We start from the raw sequence: 20,148 nt of genomic DNA on the forward strand, positions 1-20,148 counted from the left end.
TGATTGTAGATAATTTCTGAGAATTAGTTATGTTACCAACAGACAGACGGGCTGCCTCAATGTGGTGGCAGTTTCTCTTTCCCTTATAGGTACAAGTTTCTTGGGGAAACAAAGTCACCATATGTTTCTTATTGTTTATTGTGGAAATTACAAAAACTTGCTCTTCGGGTACGAGAGTTACGCTGCCTTGTAGAATTATCATTTTGGCAGCTGTATATTTAGTATTGAGAAATTCACTATCGTCTTCCAAAGATGGTTTTGGTATGAAATCTTTATTTTGAAAAATATATGGTATTTTATCTATGGTAGGTAGGTAAATGTTGCTTCGGAAAAACTATATCTTTTGGATCTCGATATAGATGATTAAAGTTGTCATTCAGGTAGTAGTTTCCTATATTTGAGTATGCTTTAATAGTTGCTATTTCAATTATTTTTTGGTAGCAAGCACTTATATGTATAATAACATCAGTTATCGATTTTGAATAGTTTCCGGCAGTAAATAGCTTTGGTAGCACGTTTTTATTAGACATTGGCAAATACAAACTACCCCTTAGAGGGGTGCTATTTTAATTATTGTTTGGTAGCAAGCACTTATATGTATAGTAACATCAGTTATCGATTTTGAATAGTTTTCGACGGTAAATAGTTTTGGTAGCACGTTTTTATCAGAAATTGTCAAGAATAAACTACCCCTTAGAGGGGTGATACTTCAAATTGTTTTTTGGTAGCAGGCTGTCATACATATACTGCTATTAAATATTAAGTTTGAACAGTTTCTGTTTGTAAATAGCTTTGGTAGCACGTTTTTATTCTTGGTCAGCAAATTACACACCACCTACTTGTCTTTAGTGATTTGTCAGAAATTAACTATTTTCTTTATTTTTTGACCAAAACATCATAGCTTCAAATAAATTTTTATTACTAGGGCACTGAAACGCGCAGAAAATTTAAATTATAAAGGTTATTTAGGGAAGTATTGTACATTAGTTTTCACTAAAACCTTGTCAACAAACTCAATATCTTCCTCTATCCTCTTTCGACGAACGCTTATCAAGCAAAGGCCGCTTAGTCTCGCGTCTCCCATCGTTGATCTATTCCACATCTTAACCCGCCGTAATGTGCTAAATGAACGTTCAATGCTGCAGGTTGTCGCTGGAAGAGTTAGGCCAATCTAAATTGCTTCACGCACTGCTGGATAAAACGAAGTGGCTTTAGACATTAAATTTGCATATTCTACGGATTCGTTGGACGTAGTTCCTTCTTCGGCTGTCTTAAACATCTCGTACCACGTAGTAGCGAGCTTCTCCTTAAAACTCACTTTCCTGGAGAAGGGAACGCTGCACCTTGGGGCGAGGAACCAGAATCAGAGCCGAACTGGAACCTCGCCAATAACATGGTAACAAACGAAGCCATAGCTTGGGCAGTGGGTGAGTTAAGTCTATATAAGGCTGCGGGACCTGACGGAATCATACCCATGATGTTGCAAGTAGGCCTCGAAACCACACTGCCTTACTTAAAGAGAGATTTTAAGGCCACCATTGCAATGGGGTATGTTTCACTAAAATGGAGGGCGGCAAATGTGGTCTTTATCCCAAAACCGGGCAAGAAACACTACCGTCAACCAAAGTCCTTTAGGGCAATAAGCCTGACTTCATTTCTACTAAAGACTATAGAAAGGCTTATAGACAGTTATATAACAGAGAATATTCTAATAGAGTCGCCACTACATAGGAATTAGCATGCCTACATGAAAGGGAAGTCGACGGAAACGACACTTCACTCTGTAGTAAGCAAAGCTGAAAAAGCCATAGAAAACAAGGAAATAGCACTTGCTCTTTTCTTTGACGTGGAAGGAGCATTTGATAAGGCAAAAACAGACACTATCTGTCAAGCCCTCCTGACCAGGGGCACTCCGGCTCATCTTGTCAGGTGGGTCAAAACGGCGCTGGAAAACCGGAAGATCACTGCTACACGGGAAAACTGTCGTGTCGAGACCAAGGTGAAGGGCGGCTGTCCGCAAGGCAGTTGCCTTTCGCCACACCTTTGGTGCCTGGTGATGGACAGTATCCTTAGGAAGCTAGAACTTGAAGGATTCTATGCACAGGCATACGCGGACGACGGATTAGTGATGGTCATAGGTAAATTCGTGAACACAGTCTGTGAGCGAATGCAAGTCGCATGCAGGATAGTGGAACAGTGGTTCCATCGAGAGACAGGGCTGTCGGTCAACCCCGAAAAGACCGAGCTCATTCTCTTGACTAAGAGGCGGAATTTGACAGGCTTTAAACCTCCCATTATGTATCAGACTCGCCTAACTTTGAGGCAGCAGGTCAAATGGCACTTGGGAGTCATTTTAGACAGCAAACTCAAGTAGAGCAGGTAGTAAATAAGGCAACGGCCCTAATATGGTAATTACGGCGAACAATAGGTACAAGATGGGGTCTTAAATCGCACGTTCTCCAGTGGCTTTATACCGCAGTCATACGACCGAGGATCTCGTACGGATCCGTGGGATGGCGGCCAGCCGTATTGAAGGTCACCAACGCCCAAAAGCTGACCAGACTGCAAAGACTGGTCTGCTTGGGAATTACTGGAGCTTATTATAAAACCTAAGAATGCAGACCAGGATAATAGTCGCACGAAGACAGATATTTTGAATAATATTAAACCGGCGGATGAGAAGCTACAAATTGCGAACATTAAGCATGCTGCCAATGGAGGGTTAATTGTAACTGCTGACCCAAACAGTGCTGATCGAATAATAAATTTAGCTAATGAGAAATTAGCAGAAGAATATGAAATCCGCGAACTTAAATCAACTAGGCCGATGGTACGAGTCGTTGGTTTGACAGAAGACTACTCCAAAGAAGCTTTAGAATATCACTTAAAATGTCAACATAAAAATCTTTTCTTATCTGAGTTTAGGGTACTTAAAGTATGGTCAACAAAGAAACAAGAAAACATTTTTCAGGCTTTGCTACAGATAGATACAGTCACTTTTAAAAAACTAACAGATCAAAAACACATTGTTGTCGGGCTTGATAGTTGTCAAATTTACGATTCAACTTCTGTAACTCGTTGTTTCAAATGTAATAATTTTGGGCACTCTAATAAATTCTGTAAAAATAAAATTGTTTGTTCTCTATGCTCAGGCTCACACGAATTTAAAAATTGCAATGTCTCAGAAGATAATTACAAGTGTAGAAACTGTAGCTTTTTAAAAGATAGATTTAAGTTAGACATAGAGACCAAACACGCTTCTTGGAATTACAAAAATTGTTATTCATATAAGCAAAATAATGCAAAGTATAAATCTGAAATATTTGGGTCCACTCTGTAGCAATCATCAGGTTCACACCGCTCTTCCTTCTCGCTTTACGACACTCTCTCGCTTCAACTTAACTCTTATGGCTGCAGTGGCTCTCAGTCGATCGAGACCCGGCAGCAGCAGCGTACTGACGACCTTTGCATCTATTATCAGAATACCAATGGCCTTCGCTCGAAAACAAAATCTTTTTTCAATTCTGTACTAACGTGTACATATGATATTATCGCTATTACAGAGTCTGGGCTGAGTTTTTTTGATTCAGAACTTTTTCCGAATGAATACACAGTATATCGCTGTGACAGAAACTACGCCGAGATGAGTGAGGATAAGGGGGGTGGTGTTATATTGGCGGTTAGACAAACTTTTTCTGTCGTAAACCTAAAATTGATTCTTCCTAACGATTTGCGTAGCATCATAGAAATCATTGGCCTAAAAATAATTATTAATCACACCAATCTTTTTATTATTTTAACTTACATCCCACCCGGACGTTTTTCAGAGGTTTTTGAAGATGTTTTTGATTACATTTCAACGCTAACGTACCTTTACAATTCAAAAATTATGTTTCTAGGAGACTTTAATATTCCAGAGTACATTTTGTATTCGAAAGGAGCTAATCCGTCATTTAGAGTTAACCAACTTAATAATTTGTTAGAATTTTTGATTGGAAACAAATAAATTTTATTGAAAATATCCAGGGACGACTTCTGGATCTCGTTATTACATCTCGATCAGATCTTTGTGAAGTACAGAGATGCCATGATTTCTTAGTTAAAGAAGAAGATATTCATCCAGCCTTGTTGATTAAGTTTAGATATAACCTTGACAAAAAAATAAATAGCGGTAAAGTTGAAAATATTTTTTATAATTTTAAAAAAGCCGACCTAAGCATTTTATATCAGAGCTTTCTTAACATTAACTGGAATATATTGGAATCTGTGGATGATATCAATTCTGCCGTCGAACTTTTCTATAATAAAATTTATAATTGTCTTGATAACTGTGTCCCTAAAACTGCCAGGCGCAAACGATCTTATACACCCTGGTTTACCCCTGAAATTATTGAATCAATTAGAAATAAACATAGCTCGTGGAAGAAATATAAGCGTTTTCATCAACAATGTGATTTAACTAAATTTAGAGAGCTGCGATCGAAAATCAAAAAAGATATTGAACTGTCACACAGACAATACTGTGTTAATCTTGAAAATAATTTATTTTCCCAACCAAACAATTTTTGGAAGCTAGTTCAAAGCTCACAAAATAACAATTTGTTACCCCAAAATATGACTGACCAACAGGGAATGATTATGTCTGATCCTCAAGCTATTGCAAACGCATTCGCAGATTTCTTTGAAAGTGCATATATTTCTTCCACTGCTACACAACCTGGCAACAATGCTCAAAACATATTTGCAGATACCATCATTATATCCAGATTCACGGAAGATGAAGTATTACGAGCTCTTAAAACGATTAAACCAAAAGCAACTGTTGAACCCGCCAAAATTCCCGCTTTCCTTCTCTATGATTGTGCCATAGCTTTTGTTAAACCATTAACTTTACTTTTTAATTTAGCGTTAAAATAAGAAAGCTTTCCTGATCTTTGGAAAATATCTAAAATTATCCCTGTACACAAAAAGAGTGACAAAGATCTTGTAGAAAACTATCGCCCTATAACAATAATAATTAATAACTTTTCTATATGTTTTGAACGTGTTCTGCATACTGCTTTATATCCATCAATGAAACATCTGATTGACAGTAGACAACACGGTTTTATGAAGGGCAGGTCTACCACAACAAATCTAGTTTCTCTTACTGAATTTATAACTGAATCAATAAATAACAACTCTCAAGTCGACGTCATATATACGGACTTTTGTAAGGCCTTTGAGCGACTCGACCATGGCATTCTCGTTAACAACTTCGATCGAATTTATGGATTTTCTTCCGGCCTAACGAATCTTTTTAGATTCTACTTGAGTGACCGCCCCCAGTACGTAGAGTGCTATGGTCGAAGCTCGGCAAAGATTGTTGCCGCTTCTGGAGTCCCACAGGGCTCAATTTTGGGACCGCTTTTTTTCAACTCATTTATTAATAAAATATCTGATGAACTTTCTGTAAATAGTCTATTATACGCGGACGATAATAAAGTTTTTTATAGAATTAACAGCATTCTGGACTGTATTTTACTTCAAAGTGACTTACACAAACTTAATGCATGGTGTAAAAATAATAACTGCCTCTAAATGCTGCTAAATGTAATGTTGTTTCTTTCAGTTTAAAGAAAAAAATAATTATTTATGACTATACCATAGACAATGTCACAGTCCCTAGATCAACAGTTTTGAATGACTTAGGTGTAACATTTGATAGCTCTCTTTCTTTTCAGCCACATATTACAGATATTGTCAAACGTAGCTACAGAATGCTAGGTTTTGTAATACGTAACTCTCATAATTTTAATAATATCCTCAGCCTAAAAATCTTATTCTTCTCATATGTCAGATCCATACTTGAGTATGCTTCTCAAGTTTGGTCCCCCTATTACCAAAACCATATAAATGAGATTGAGGGTATACAGAGAAAATTTCTAAAATTTCTTTGCTATAAATGCGATGGAGTGTACCCAGAAATCGGTTTTCCACATGCACGGTTACTGGAAAGATTTTTCTTTGATTCTTTAGAAGATAGAAGAAAATCTGCTGATTTGCAGTTTCTATATAAATTAGTGAACAACTTAATCGACTTGCCAGAATTATTACAAGAACTGAACTTTCACATACTTCGCATATCAGCCAGAAACTCACAAACATTTTACCTACCTAGACCAAGGACTAACATTAACAAATATTCTCCACTACGCAGAGCCTGTAACACATATAATTCTGTTCAGGGTCAATGTGACTTATTTAACTGTAGCATAGCAGATATCAAAAAAGTACACTATTCTCAGTAAAACTTTGTTTTTTTTTTCTTTACTTTTCACATTGTTTTTCTTTTTAAGCATTTCCTTATTGTTATTGATTGTAAATGTATTTTTTTTTTCCCATTCAGTAATTAGATGTATTTCTGTTGAATGGCGTAAATAAATAAATAAATAAATAAATAAACACCTGTGACACCACTAAATATTCTTCTTGGGCTACCGGACCTCTCAGTCTGGATTGAAAGGGAGGCCATGGCGGCGTATAAGAGAATAAAGGATAGCGGAGGGTGGCGCAATGTTTACTTAGGACAAGGCCATATGACGATTGTTTTGAAGATGTGTAAGAACATACCAATTCTGACATCCAGATGCACTACAGAAAGTGGCAAACTAAGGTTAAAGAAGGGGTTTCAAGTCGAAATCCCGACAAGGGAAGAATGGTCGGTGAACCAAATTAAAGAGCCAAGTGGTTTCCAGGCCTGGTACACGGATGGATCATGGATGAAAAGCACCAATTCAGCCGGAGCCGGAGTGTACAGGATGGAAACGAACACAGGGGAATCCTTCCCGCTAGGGAAACACACCAGTTTTCCAAGCGGAGGTGTTTGCTATACTCGAAGTAGCGAACAAACGAGAGGCATTGGACGGTAACGGGGGGATTTGCATTGCCTCCGATAGTCAAGCTGCCCTCAAGGCGATTCAGAAACCCAGGGCCAGCTCAGCGCTAGTCCAGGAATGCAGAGACGCATTGGAAAGACTTACAGCACACAAGGAAGTGAGGCTGAGGTGTGTCCCAGGACACCAAGGTGTCGAGGGTAATGAGCGGGCCGACGAACTGGCAAGACAAGGTTCTGTTAACCCCTTCGTAGGCCCCGAACCTTGTCTCGGTCTTAGCAAAAAACAAATCTCCCAGGCACTTAATAATTGGGCCTGGGAAAAAACAAGGAAGAGTTGGAAGAAAAGGATAGAAGGATGTAGATAGGCCAAGGAAATGATACCAGACCATAACGGCTCTAAAGCAAGGCGACTGCTAACAAAAACCCGACAAAGTATCAAAGACTTGGTGGGAATCCTGACCGGGCACAACAGTCTAAACAGGCATCTACACCTTCTTGGTATAAGAGAAAGCCCACTCTGTCCGAATTGCGGTACAGGGGAGGAAACTTCATACCACATACTAGGTATCTGTGATAGGTGGTGTCGCCTGAGAAGAAAAATTTTCGGACACTCCAGCGGGAAGATCTTAAAGATCTGGACTGGGAGAACGTGCAAGCCTTTATTAAAAGGACGGGCCGACTCAGTGGAGACCGCGCATTGGGAGTGGAGTGGAGGCGTAGGGGTGGGTGATTCTGGGGTTGGCGAAAAGGGACTGCTCAGGCCTACTTGCCGATTTTTAGTTCCCCCACCCTTACTACTACTACTACTACTACGACGTAGTAGCCTCGGCAATAAAATTCTGTAAAAAGGCCTCATAAAAATTCTGTATATCTTCCGCTACTTGTAAAAACGAGGCTTTATCGAGCTTTCTCATATTTTCGGGATGTAGCTGCATTAGGGAAAATGATTTTTTATGTGTAGCGGAAAATCGAGTTTTAAGAGACGAAATAACCGAGTCTAAATATGGAATGAAAATAGAGGTTCTAAAAAACTCCTCTACATTTTCAGATGGTTGGTTTGATCGATAGATTTGTCTTGCTACGATTCGAGGACGCTTAAGCTCAACATCCAGTTCCTGACAGATTTTTTGAGCTCTTTCAAAAATTATGGCGAACTCTATCGAGGAGGAATTATCTCGATAAGATTGAAGCACGGTCGTCAATTTATTAATATGGTCAAGAACTTCTTTTGTATTTATATTTACATTTTGTAATTGCATGCACACTGGTTCGAGTTTGGCAGAGTAGCAAGCAATTACTAAGAGTAAGAGTAAGCGTAACAATTTATGTTGCAGTTGTCGCATTCGTATAAAGCTGATATGCTTTAGTTTTTGTTTTTGAATTTGGTGCAGCAATGGAAAGCAAAGTTCTTCTAGAGCTTGTACAATCGTAATAAAGTTCTCAGAAAATATCCTTATACTTTTTTATTTTGCTGTCCAACGCGTTTCACAAAAAAAATATTTGGTATTCTGTTTTGTCGCAATGAGCTTTCTCTAAAAAGTTTTTGATATCCTTTGTCGTCCCAGCGGCATTTCTTACTTCACTAACTTCATTGATGTCATTGATTACAAGATTTAATATATGATTTGCACAGTGGAATAATAGTGCTGTAGGATTTTATCACTATTAATTTTCTGTACACCACCTATATGACCAGCCATTGCAGCACACCCGTCATATCCTTGACCAACAAGTTTATTTAAATCGAAGTTGCAGTCTTCCACAAATTTAATGATTGTTTTTGAAATGGTGTTCGCATTTAATTCTTGCAGCAGTACATATCCCAAAAATTCTTCACAAATGACTGGCATTTTATTTTTATCAAAACGAATGTAGCGAACTCCAATTGATAAATGCTCTGTCTTACTAATATCTGCAGTTTCATCTGCTAACACAGAAAAAGTCGAAGCCTGCTTTATTTCCTCAATTATTTTGTGTCTTAGAACATCACCGCAAATGTCTATTAATTCATTTAGAGTTTGGTGCGATATGTACAAAGCATTCTTAGCTCCCGAATCTAAATGGCTTTTCAAAATCGTGTCCCCAGATTCGACCCAAAAATTTAAAAGATCTGTAAAAACGGACTTCTGGTCTACTTTACCACGAAGTGGAAGATCATGCCGTCCGCAACATAATATTGTCGAGACAATTGATTTAAGTTTTACACGATTTTCTTAAATTTCCTTGTGATCGGCTGTATTTAAAGATTCATGAACGCTCAATCTCTTTCTATTCATAATCTCTTCAAAATCTTTTGAAGAAGCTAGCGCATTACAATGCCACGCACTTGCTGCGTGAGCTTGAGCTCATTAAACTTTTGATACTTCAGGCATGGCGAATTAATAAACTGTCCTTGAATACCACGCCGCACTGGAGGCACATATTCGACAAAGAGGTCATTTTGCTTTAGCCGAGTAGGCCAACCATGGGTACATCGAAAACCACTCACATCGAAAGGCCCGTTTAGCACTAGAATCCACGTCATTTTTAAAATTGTAAGTCTGATTAGGAGTCCAAGGATGTTTAAGTAACTTGAAACAAAACTCGTCATCAATTATATCTTATTATATCTTATGCGTGTAAAAGACACAAGTTTTACTTATAAAAAAACACACTTTACATCCTGAATGTAATATTTATTAATTTGTTTGCCTCATATTTAGTTATTGTGCATAATAGAAGAGATTATACTCTATTTCAGAAGTGTATAGAGCAATAAACTGGGGAATTCCGTTCTGTTTGGCTACATTTCGTGGTAGTTCATAGGCGCAGGTACTTATAATATTTATGAATTTAATTTTCACGGATTAAATGCCTTTATTTTGAAAGAGATTAAATACTAAATAAATACTTTTAATCCTTTTGTATAGGTACCTATCTTTTAACGCTTTGTAACATGCAAAAATGGGGTCAGGTAATATATACAGACTATAAATACTTTTAAATCATATTTTAAACGTTAGTAGTCACTGCTACGCTGTAGTGTAATCACAATATTATTATCCCAATATTTAAAAAATGGAGGTATTCAGTCCAACGAAAAGATGTACTAAAAATTCTCCACTATCGCTGAGTGAAAAAGTTATTATTTTAAATGTACATGATTGCATAAAACACGATTACCCTAGTTTTACTGTGCAAGAAATTGTTGAAAAATGTTCTCGAATGAGTGGAATTGGAAAGTCCACCATTTTCAAATTGTTGCGGGAAAGAAAAGTAGCAGGTCAAGTGGAATCTCCCAAGCAAAAGCCAGGACGACCTACAAAAGTCCTTGATGAAAATGCTTAATGTATAATTCGAAGAAAAGTTCACTCTTTTTATTTTAAAAAGGAAAAACCCACCCTAGACAAAATTTTAATGGAGCTTGGCCGAGATGACAGTATTCCGTTGATAAGTAGAAAACTTTTATGGAAAACTTTAAAAAATATGGATTTTGCCTGGGAAAAGCATAACCGCAAAGCACTTTTACTGGAGAGCGACGAAATTGTTTGTTGGAGACGACAATACTTGAGAAGTATCAAGCAGTACCGCAGGGAGCAAAAGAAAGTTTTTTATCTTGATGAGACGTGGATTAACGAAGGTTATATAGTCCAAAAATGTGGCAAGACAAAAATATAAACAGTGCTCGCCAAGCTTTCATAGAAGGCCTGTCTACGGGTATTAAAGTACCTTCGGGAAAAGGAAAAAGACTTATAATCACACATATTGGAAGCGAAGAGGGATTTTTAAAAGAAGGTCTGCTAACCTTTGAGTCGACTCGCACAGGAGATTACCATGAAGACATGAACTCAGACGTTTTCGAGGACTATTTTGGTGAAATGATAAAATTTCTTCCGGCTAATTCGGTGGTGGTTATGGATAACGCAAGCTATCATTCACGGCGAATAGAGAAGACGCCAACTTCAAGTTGGAGAAAGCAAGAAATTATCGATTGGCTGACTGCAAAAGGTATTGCGTTTGAAGCAAATTTGATAAAAAGAGAACTGCTGGCAATAGCAAACTTACACAAAACTCGTTTCATGAAATACGCCGTGGAAGATATAGCCGAAAAATATAATATAACTGTACTGCGCTTACCGCCATATCATTGCGAACTAAATCCTATAGAACTGATATGGGCGCAGGTAAAAGGATTTGTAGCAAGACAAAACACGACTTTTAAAATGAAAGATGTTAAGCTACTATTTGATCAAGCCATTACGGAAGCGACACCAGAGAATTGGCGAAAAGCAGTCCAGCATGTAATTAAGCAAGAGGACAAAATGTGGGATCTTGACAACCTCATCGATCAGACAGTCGATCCTTTAATTATAATGTCAAGAGGTGATGACAGTTCGTCAGATGACGAAGAAAACTACAATCTATTATAATTTAAAATTGTTATACACTGTTCAAAAAGTGCCAGATCCAAAAGTGACATTTTCAACTGTTTTACTCTACATATTATGTTCAATAAATTTGTGAAAAAAATATATTATTCCATTTAAACAAAAGTAACTTTCTAAAATAAAATAGCATTTAAGTACATTAATTATAAGGTAAAAAACAAGTCCCAGTTGCACGCCTTTGGCGAACCGTTTTCAATGTTTATCAGTGGGTAACAATGGGCAAAACTCATAAATTGACCCAAAACCGGGTGGCACTACCTGCAATCAACGAAAAGAAAGAATTTTACATTGAAACTAATACCCAACTAAGGTAGTGGCATAAAATATTGGTGGATCACCAGGTACCACTTTTGCATACCTAATGAGGTTTTATTGCTCTACACACTTCTGAAATAGAGTATAGATGAAAATTAAAAAAATAAATGCCTATACTAAAAAATAAAAATCTTATACAAAACACTACATTTTAAGTATACTGGATCCTAAAACTACAGCGAGGATACTAAATACTTTTATAAATGTAACCACTCATTTGAATCTGGCCCAAAGAGTTAATACAATTTTTTAAACTCTATTTTTTTGCCTTTTTCCTTTAGCAGTTTCTTCCCTTAAGGAAGAAAACAGTTTCTCTCTTCCGCTATGGATTCCAACTTTATCTTACACTGAAGCATATGGATACTAAAACAGATTTAAAAAGTGTACACAAGTAGCAGAAATAATTCTTAAATTTAATTAATAAATAATAAATTTACAATATTTTTTTTTTTAATAATTACAACTCAGATGTAAAATAGCCTTTTTTCTTTTAGTGAATTATGAAAGAAGTAGTCTTGCCTTTCTGAGACACTAAACGTGACAATAAACGTAACAGTGTGGCAATAACTGTAAAAAAAATAATTAAACTGATTTTATAGTGTCTCTGTAAGACAAATCATGGACAAAAAACTGTAAAAAACAAAATTTTAAACGTGTTTTCTTAATAAAAACAGTGTTTATCTTACCATAGCAAAAAAGAGATATCTCCGCAAGGTTGAGACTGGGAAATATTTGTCCCTTGCCGATAAGGTGTCCTTAACCATCTCTATGGTTAGAACCTCATTGTTTTTGTATTTAGAATACAGAACTTCCCTTAGCAATTTGGCATTATCCCTGTCAAGTCCCTTTGATTGTCCTGCATCTTTCCTTTTTTTCTGTCTTTAATCCCTTTTTTTACAAAATAGCATATTGTACTATAGGGAATCCTTGTTAAAAACGCTGTTTTTCGCAAAGCACTACAATCATTTGCGAACTGAGGATAATTGCTTAGATTGTTATAGACAATTAGATAAATTTGTTTGGCGTCTCTATTTAAACAATTACGTTTTAAAACTGCTTTTCCCTGTAGCTTCTACTTCCCTTGCTTCTTTTTGCTTCCTCAACACTAGAAAATGAACTATCAGAACTGTAGTATAACAAACCCCAGGTTCGTCCATAAAGAATGGATGAGATAAGTTTTTTTTTTAATAAATAAGAAAAAGACCGAACAAGAAAAAAATAAATAAATAAGGAACCAATACCCTCCCTACGTTGTGTTTTGTAACAGAATCACTCTCTCTTTTACTTATCTCGGATGCGCTTGACAAGACAAAATTAGGAAAATTTGAATTATTAGGATGGTATTAAAGAAAATGCAGTCTTGATAATACACCTACTTAGTTTATTTATGTAAAAAAATGCCGTACTCAGCCTGGAATTCACGAGGGGAAAGAGCACGGCAGAGAAACCCTCGATCTCAATTCCCTAAAAATCGAATCATGCTGAGTAATAAGTTCTTCCTTCGGTTACAACAAAAAAAAATAAAGATAATTTATTTACTGTTCCTTTCTAATTCCTCATACATACTATTCATTTAAAACTGAAGAGAGTTGGGTTAGTTATCCAGCCACCACTAGAAGGTACTGAGGTCCCATACGGGAGGCTACCCAGCTATGAATTGAATAGTTGAGTCAATATTCTAGGTATTATCACAGATAGACGGACAAATTCGCGAAACATATATTTATTTATCTGTGGTATGATTTACGTCTGAATATTCACTCAGTCAGGGTCGAAATGTTAGTTAGATTCAACAAGGCTCTAGCTTACTTTTGAAACACACAAATAATAAAAAAAAAACTAATTTCGAAAATATACCTAAAATTCAGTAATTAAATTATCTCAGTCGATCACTTTAAATATTAATTTTCTCTTCAGCATGAAACAATTTTAGATAAATACATGCATAAGTTATTTCCTCCTATTCACGCAAATATTAAATTTATAAACATTAATAAAAATATATTTACACATTGCCAATAAAAAAAAACAAACTAATAAGTTTTAAATTTACTAACCTGTAGAAAATCTTCAAGAAAAAAACCACTTCAACACAAATTAAATACGATTCAATAATTTTTTAAAGTAGTACCCTCGATGGCTGAGTTTTACTTTCTGCCCGTTCCCTCGTCGCGCAACCGAAACATCTCCGAAAGGCAACGCCCAGAAATGCTAACACAAGCAACCCTCGGCGCATGAATAGGGCTGTTGTTATGCAATCAAAAAATTTAAAAAAGATTTTCGACAAAAGGCGACGCTACATGCTGAATCCCAAATCTAAACGAATATAACATACTACGCATATAATTTAAAAGTAGGTGGTTTTCTTCAGTTCGTTATTGTCTTCCTTCTGCACCCACGGTCTCCATAAGCCCCCACAAACACATCATTTGCCAAATTTTCCAGCCTATTTTCCCAGGGAAACATTTTAAGGTCTTTAGGTATAATACTAAAACAAATCCACAAACAAAAATGAAAAAAACACACGTCGTCATAGTAAAAACTGCAAAAAATGTAGACGAATACCGGCCAAATTCTAAATACTCCACTTTCATAAACGTGTAAAATGCAAAGCCGGCAAAACCCATCAAATAATAATAACCTCACATGACCTCCCTCCCAACCATACCCTGCGATCTCGGATTACCAAAATGAATTCATATACAGCTTTCTTCAATCTCCCTAGATGGCGGTAGTATGAAGGTAGAAGTCAGGCAACCCTCGCGTACCTTTACTACCTGATGACGAATATAAAACTCCGATCGATATGGTTCTATGGTTGTGATTCACATACATTACATTTTGTTTATTTTGCTACGCTACGTTCGAGTTCGCCGCTACTTTTGTGCCTCATTTTGTGTTTGTTTAGTTTATTTAGTGACAATTTTGCTCAGTGTTTCTCAAGAACTTTATAAGACTTATAGTACTGTTATTTGCCACTGCAATTGGAGATTTAAATGTAAGTAGAATGTTTTTCCTTTTTCCATATTTATTATTTTTATATAATACCCATTCCATAAATGTATTAATTAATATATTTTAACATTTATGAATTTGCCTATATAAAATACAGGGTGTTTGTTAAACATGGGGCAAAATTTCAAAGGGGTTATTCTCTGGACTGCTCTGAAAATATTTTGTCATTTAATGCTTTTTGATTTTGGGTGCTTCGTTTCTAAGATACAATGGCAAAAAGAATTTCGGTAATAAAGACAATTTATGACCCAAAATGTTGACTCTATGCCCCCTGCTCGAATGCAAAAATCCAAATCTTCTCATACATACATAAATTCATAAGTACATAAAAATTATGAAAAAATTTCTTCAGCCATTATACCAGAACCTACTTATTTATTTTCGTTTTTTTATTTTATTACAGTTTAACATATAATATTTAAAAAAAAACATTATTTTAATATTTTTTTCTAGATGCTAGAAGATAGTACATACACTCACAGACAAAAATATTGCCTATCACTATTTTCATCACAATCACTATTTTGTATTTATCTTTTTTTCTTTGAAATGTTGTGTTTTTTATTGTTATGCTAAAACGTTTTACGTATATTACAATTTATTAGAAATAAAAAAAATGGAACAAATAATTTTGAAATGGAAAAAAATATACCTATCTTTAAAAAAAAACTCAAAATAAAAAATGTAATATTTTTATCTGTGAGTGCATTTTATATATTTATATGTAGGTAATAGAAATTTATCACCAAATTTCAGTCAAAAAGTAGAAAAAGAATCCAATAATTTCCTAGGTACCTTGAATGCAAATTATTTCATAATTATTCCTATAATCCTATAAGGATTATAGATGGCCTGGGTTACTGGGAATTCTCTTATTTCAGTTATAAATAATCAGGTACAAACAAAAATTTGGGTAAATTAGATAGGTACCTCTTAAATTCTTAGGATCAATTTCTTTTATGAATTAATTTTCTTTTATTATAATAATTTTCTTATATTATAATACCTACAGTACCATATTATTTTTAAAGGTATAATAATTATAGCAAAATGAAATGAAATTTATTGTAATTCTCAATTATGTACTTTTTATTTTTCTTTCACAATACATATATAAAAATATTGATTTTTATGAATATTTTATTACCTATCTACAGTGTGTCCACCCTAAAGTATCCCCACCCCTGTAAATTTTTGTTATTTAACCGATTTTCATTTATTTATTTTTTTGGTTGATATGTCGCGACGAATTTCTTTTCGTACATATAATAAGCAAACCTTGTTTCAGGGTCATACTTTTGGGTAATTAGGGGGGTCAAATTTCAAAAATTCTAAAAATTAGGGCAATTTTTAGAATTTTTGTGGCAATGGAATCTTAATCAGAATCACTGAAACCCCCCTATACGAATTTTTAGCTCTTTACTATACAGGGGTGTTTTAATAAAATTTTCATAAATTTTTATAAAAATCGATAATTAGACCCCTATATCGAATCACCCTGTAACAATATAATAATTTTAAGTTCAAAAATATCAATACCTTATACAGGGTGGTCCGACATATGGATCAAATCAACAACTTTTTATTAAATTTATGGAAATTTCAATAAAACACCGTGTACATTAGAGAGCTCAAAATTTGCATACAGGGGGTTTGTGATGATGCTGATTAAGATTCCAATGTCAAAAAAAAAATTTAAAAATTGCACTAATATGATTTAAAAGACTAGTTTCGCAGGTGAGTAAAAAATATATGTCATAAAAAATACCAATAAAATATTTGACCATAAATCTAATATGAAAAAGGAGTTACTATAGAAATTTACATAATTAATTTTACATAAATCGTAATAATTTACTTTTTTTTCTTTATATTAGGGTCTGCCAGAGGACGAAGCTGATCAAAAGGATGAGGCCGGAACCGAATTTTGTAGCGTACCAGATAAGTTGCCATCGAACAACATACGGCCCATTTGAGGTACAGGCACTTAGATATGTTTCTGGGTATTTGGTGAAAAAAATAGGCAGTGCAAAAATGAAATGCACATGTAAATCAATTTTCCTAAAACATAACTCTGATGACGCAGAAAGCGAAATTTTTTTAAAAGCAAAAGAGTATATTAAAGGACAAAAACATTTAAAGTATGTTAATTCTGAATTTTTGGATAAAATAAAAAATGCTATAGCTTTAATAAAATATATTTTCAATAGAGATTTTCATAAAAAAAAACAAGTACCTTACACGAAAACTTTAAATAGTAGGATCTGCCTGACTGACTGTTTATATGATGAAGAAATTAAAAATAAATTTTTAAGTATTTGATAAAATTTAAATTATTCAATTATTCTAAACAATTAAATAGGATAATTAAAGGTGTAGATTTAAGGAAAGTCCCAAAAACTGCTTCAAAAATTGTTAAAATTAAAAATATCACTAAGTTGCGAAGGAAAGCCATTGGGTCACGTAAATAAAGACAAGCAAATGCTTTTACTATCCCTGATAGCACAAAAATATTTATTTAATATTAAAAAGAAAGGTTTATTTTACATTGCGAGACAGATTGTTAAATATTATAAAAATGTCTTTTTAAAAAATTTATTTAATATTTAAAAAAAAAATGCCTAAAAAATTAAACATAAAAAATAAAAAAGTGGCAGAAAGTAAAAAAATAAGAAAGTCCCTACCTCTGCCATGGAGGCTTTGATTTAGTGAACGTTTTTTTTTTCATTTTAATTGTAATGACGCTATTATAATCTAACATATTTGTAAAAAATTAAAGTGAAATAGGAAAAGAAAAGGCATGAGAAAAACTCTTAAAAAATATTACAAATTTAAATTAATAATTAAAAAACCGATTTCAAGGGGCCCCATCTTCGTAGGGAGGGCCTATGGGAATTTTTTTTATAAGAAAGTTCAATTTTTTTTTTGGTTTTTTTTACCTGAATTCGAGAGATTTGCCACATTTTCCGAGACACCCTGTATATTTATGTACATAATATCTGTTTTATTTGTAACTTGTCTATTTTGTAAGTATGTAATAGTTTTTTTTATCTCTATCAATCCATGTAGACTTCTCTGGTTTTGCCTAATCTAAAAACTTATATGTATAGTTGCCGCCATCGATATTTTATTTTGGTCACCTGTCAAAAAACCAGTTTTCCACTTGTCAAACAATGTTATAGTAGATAGTTCGCATTGTTTTACAAGTTTTTTAACAGGTGACCAAAATAAAATATCGATGGAGGCAAATATACTTATTATAATATATGGTTTTGATTTTTGCTTTTAAAAAAATTTTAGTTGCTTGCAGTATCTAATTTTGCAATATTTTGTTCATACATAATATTACATGTATTTTACTTGCTAGGAACATAATTATTATTTTTTATAAAAATGTTTTGCAAAAAAATTAAAATGGCTTCTTAATTTTTCTGGCATATTATGTTGTATTTTTTAAGCAATAAAGTATGTATTCGGGAAAATATAATTTTCGTTTTATTTATGTAATGTAATATCATTTTTGTAAAAGATATCAATCTATTAAAAATCCCGCCAATATGGGTGTCGTGCGCCATCTAGTATCGAAAAATTGAAATAGTAGTTAAACAGTTGAAGCTTTAATTTTAAGGAGGTTTCTACTGTTCACACGCGTTCATATGCTTTTACTTTTTTCACTCTCGAGAGATGCCGCTAGTCTCGTCTTAATTTTGTTGGCACGTTCCTTTATATGGAAGTTTCCATTCTATTAACCCCTATAAACTGTTTATCTATGCTCCCAACTATTAAAGGTGATAGACCCATCTAACAACTATTTTGAAGGCGATATTCAGTTTTTTCATTACATAATTCACTACATTTATTTTTTTCATTGACAATGTTTTTAAATTATCATTATAATTCTAAAATCACGACTTAAAACGATCACTCGATATGACTGATTTTAAATAACATTGTCAATTGTGAGTATAGCGAATTGCCTAGTGTTTGGCGATTTGTAAACGAAGCTTGGGAATATCGTCTGCAACAGGCAGATATAGATAGATAGATAGACTCATCCTTAAAAATCTATTTAAAAACACGAAAGTAATACAAAAACAGCCCAAAAATGTATTTGGGTACGGCCCCGTAATCCTCAAAATCAGTAGGATAGAGAGAGATACACAATCACTTGCACAGCCTAAAGTAGGAGTCGCCAGAACGCAGGTGTTTTATCTTTGTTTAATAGACTGGCTAAAAAGAGGTGAGAAGTCTGTGAGTGCTGGAAGTATTTAAAATATTTTGTAAGATGCTTGGATTTTAGTCCGCAGTCAATTTTTTGATATTATTTTCTTGTGATATTATTTTCTTTCTAAAAATGGACATTTTCGAAAGAAAAATAAAAAATAGTATAAAACATGGGGTTTTACGTATATTTAAAATGATTTCATAGATAAACAATATAAAATTTTGCCATTTAAACATGTATATCATGCTGCAATAAATACGACATAGGCGCACGGACTAGTTAGTGCGGCATCTGCGACACATCAAAGATTCTAATAGATCTCTGAACTAGACTTTAAAATACTCCAAATATTAGCGCAAGGCTCGTTCTCCATAAGAATTCGAATCTATTGAAACTTTCTGAACATTTAAATAAATGTATGTTCAAAAAATAATTTTTTTATAGGAAAAATCCGAATCGCTTGAAATAGCCGAAAATAGAAAAATTAATCATAATTTTAATAAATGAAATGAAAAATATTAAAGTAATAAAACAAAATACAAACCTCCCCCAAAGCCAGTCTGCTCCTCGACCTCGCCAAACTTGGGGGCATTACATACGTTGCATTGTTGCCGCCTCGCCCAGTTCACGTTGCCACATTTGTTACACTGCCAGTCATCGGCGAAAAAGAGCCCGCGACTCTTTTCCGCCGCTGCTTTGCCGATTTCGGTGCCCAATTTGGGTTTTTGAGCGGAGGACGATGACGAAGAAAGCGGAGCCTTACCTGTAATAATTAAATATTAAGTTTTCCCTCATTTACAGGACTTATACCCCAGGTAGCAAGATGAAGTCAAATGACGTTAAGCGACGTCATTTTTAGGTCGCATTTAGGTCACAGACTATTTTAGACCTAAAGTGATGATCCGGGCAGCGTCACTTTGACGTCTTTATGCCGTCCTGATTGGTCTTGACTGGTCTTTAAAATGAGTTTCTTTTACCACAGGTAAATATTCAGTTTTTTCATTACATAATTCACTACATTTATTTTTTCATTGACAATGTTTTTAAATTATCATTGGAATTCTAAAATCACGACTTGACACGATCACTCGATATGACTGATTTTAAATAACATTGTCAATTGTGAGTATAGCGGATAAGGAAAGTAAAGGTCGTAAAGTAAATATAGAAAGAAAATAAAAGTGTTTTTAACTGAATTTGTTAATACAGTAGAAGTAGATAAATACAGGCAAAAGTTTAAATGAAGATCATCATTTTCCTGGTATTAGGATTTATAAGATTCAAGTTTG

General features: G+C 34.4%; 2 protein-coding genes across 16 annotated transcripts in view; one reads left to right on the forward strand and one right to left on the reverse strand.

Moving 5' to 3' along the window:
* The window catches only part of LOC126747529 (heat shock protein 70 A1-like), a 402,096-nt gene that overhangs the window by 225,432 nt on the left and 156,516 nt on the right, over positions 1–20,148 (forward strand). The gene's annotated exons all lie outside the window — the stretch shown is intronic.
* LOC126747527 (WASH complex subunit 2) overlaps positions 1–20,148 on the reverse strand; it is a 271,361-nt gene that overhangs the window by 39,191 nt on the left and 212,022 nt on the right. For all 4 annotated transcript variants that reach the window (XM_050456216.1, XM_050456218.1, XM_050456217.1 and 1 more), the window contains one exon: positions 19,404–19,622. In XM_050456216.1, the coding sequence (XP_050312173.1) occupies positions 19,404–19,622 (219 nt within the window). The remainder of the gene's footprint in view (positions 1–19,403; positions 19,623–20,148) is intronic.

The sequence above is a fragment of the Anthonomus grandis genome, chromosome 19, assembly GCF_022605725.1.
Source record: "Anthonomus grandis grandis chromosome 19, icAntGran1.3, whole genome shotgun sequence".
Taxonomy (NCBI): Eukaryota; Metazoa; Arthropoda; class Insecta; order Coleoptera; family Curculionidae; genus Anthonomus; species Anthonomus grandis.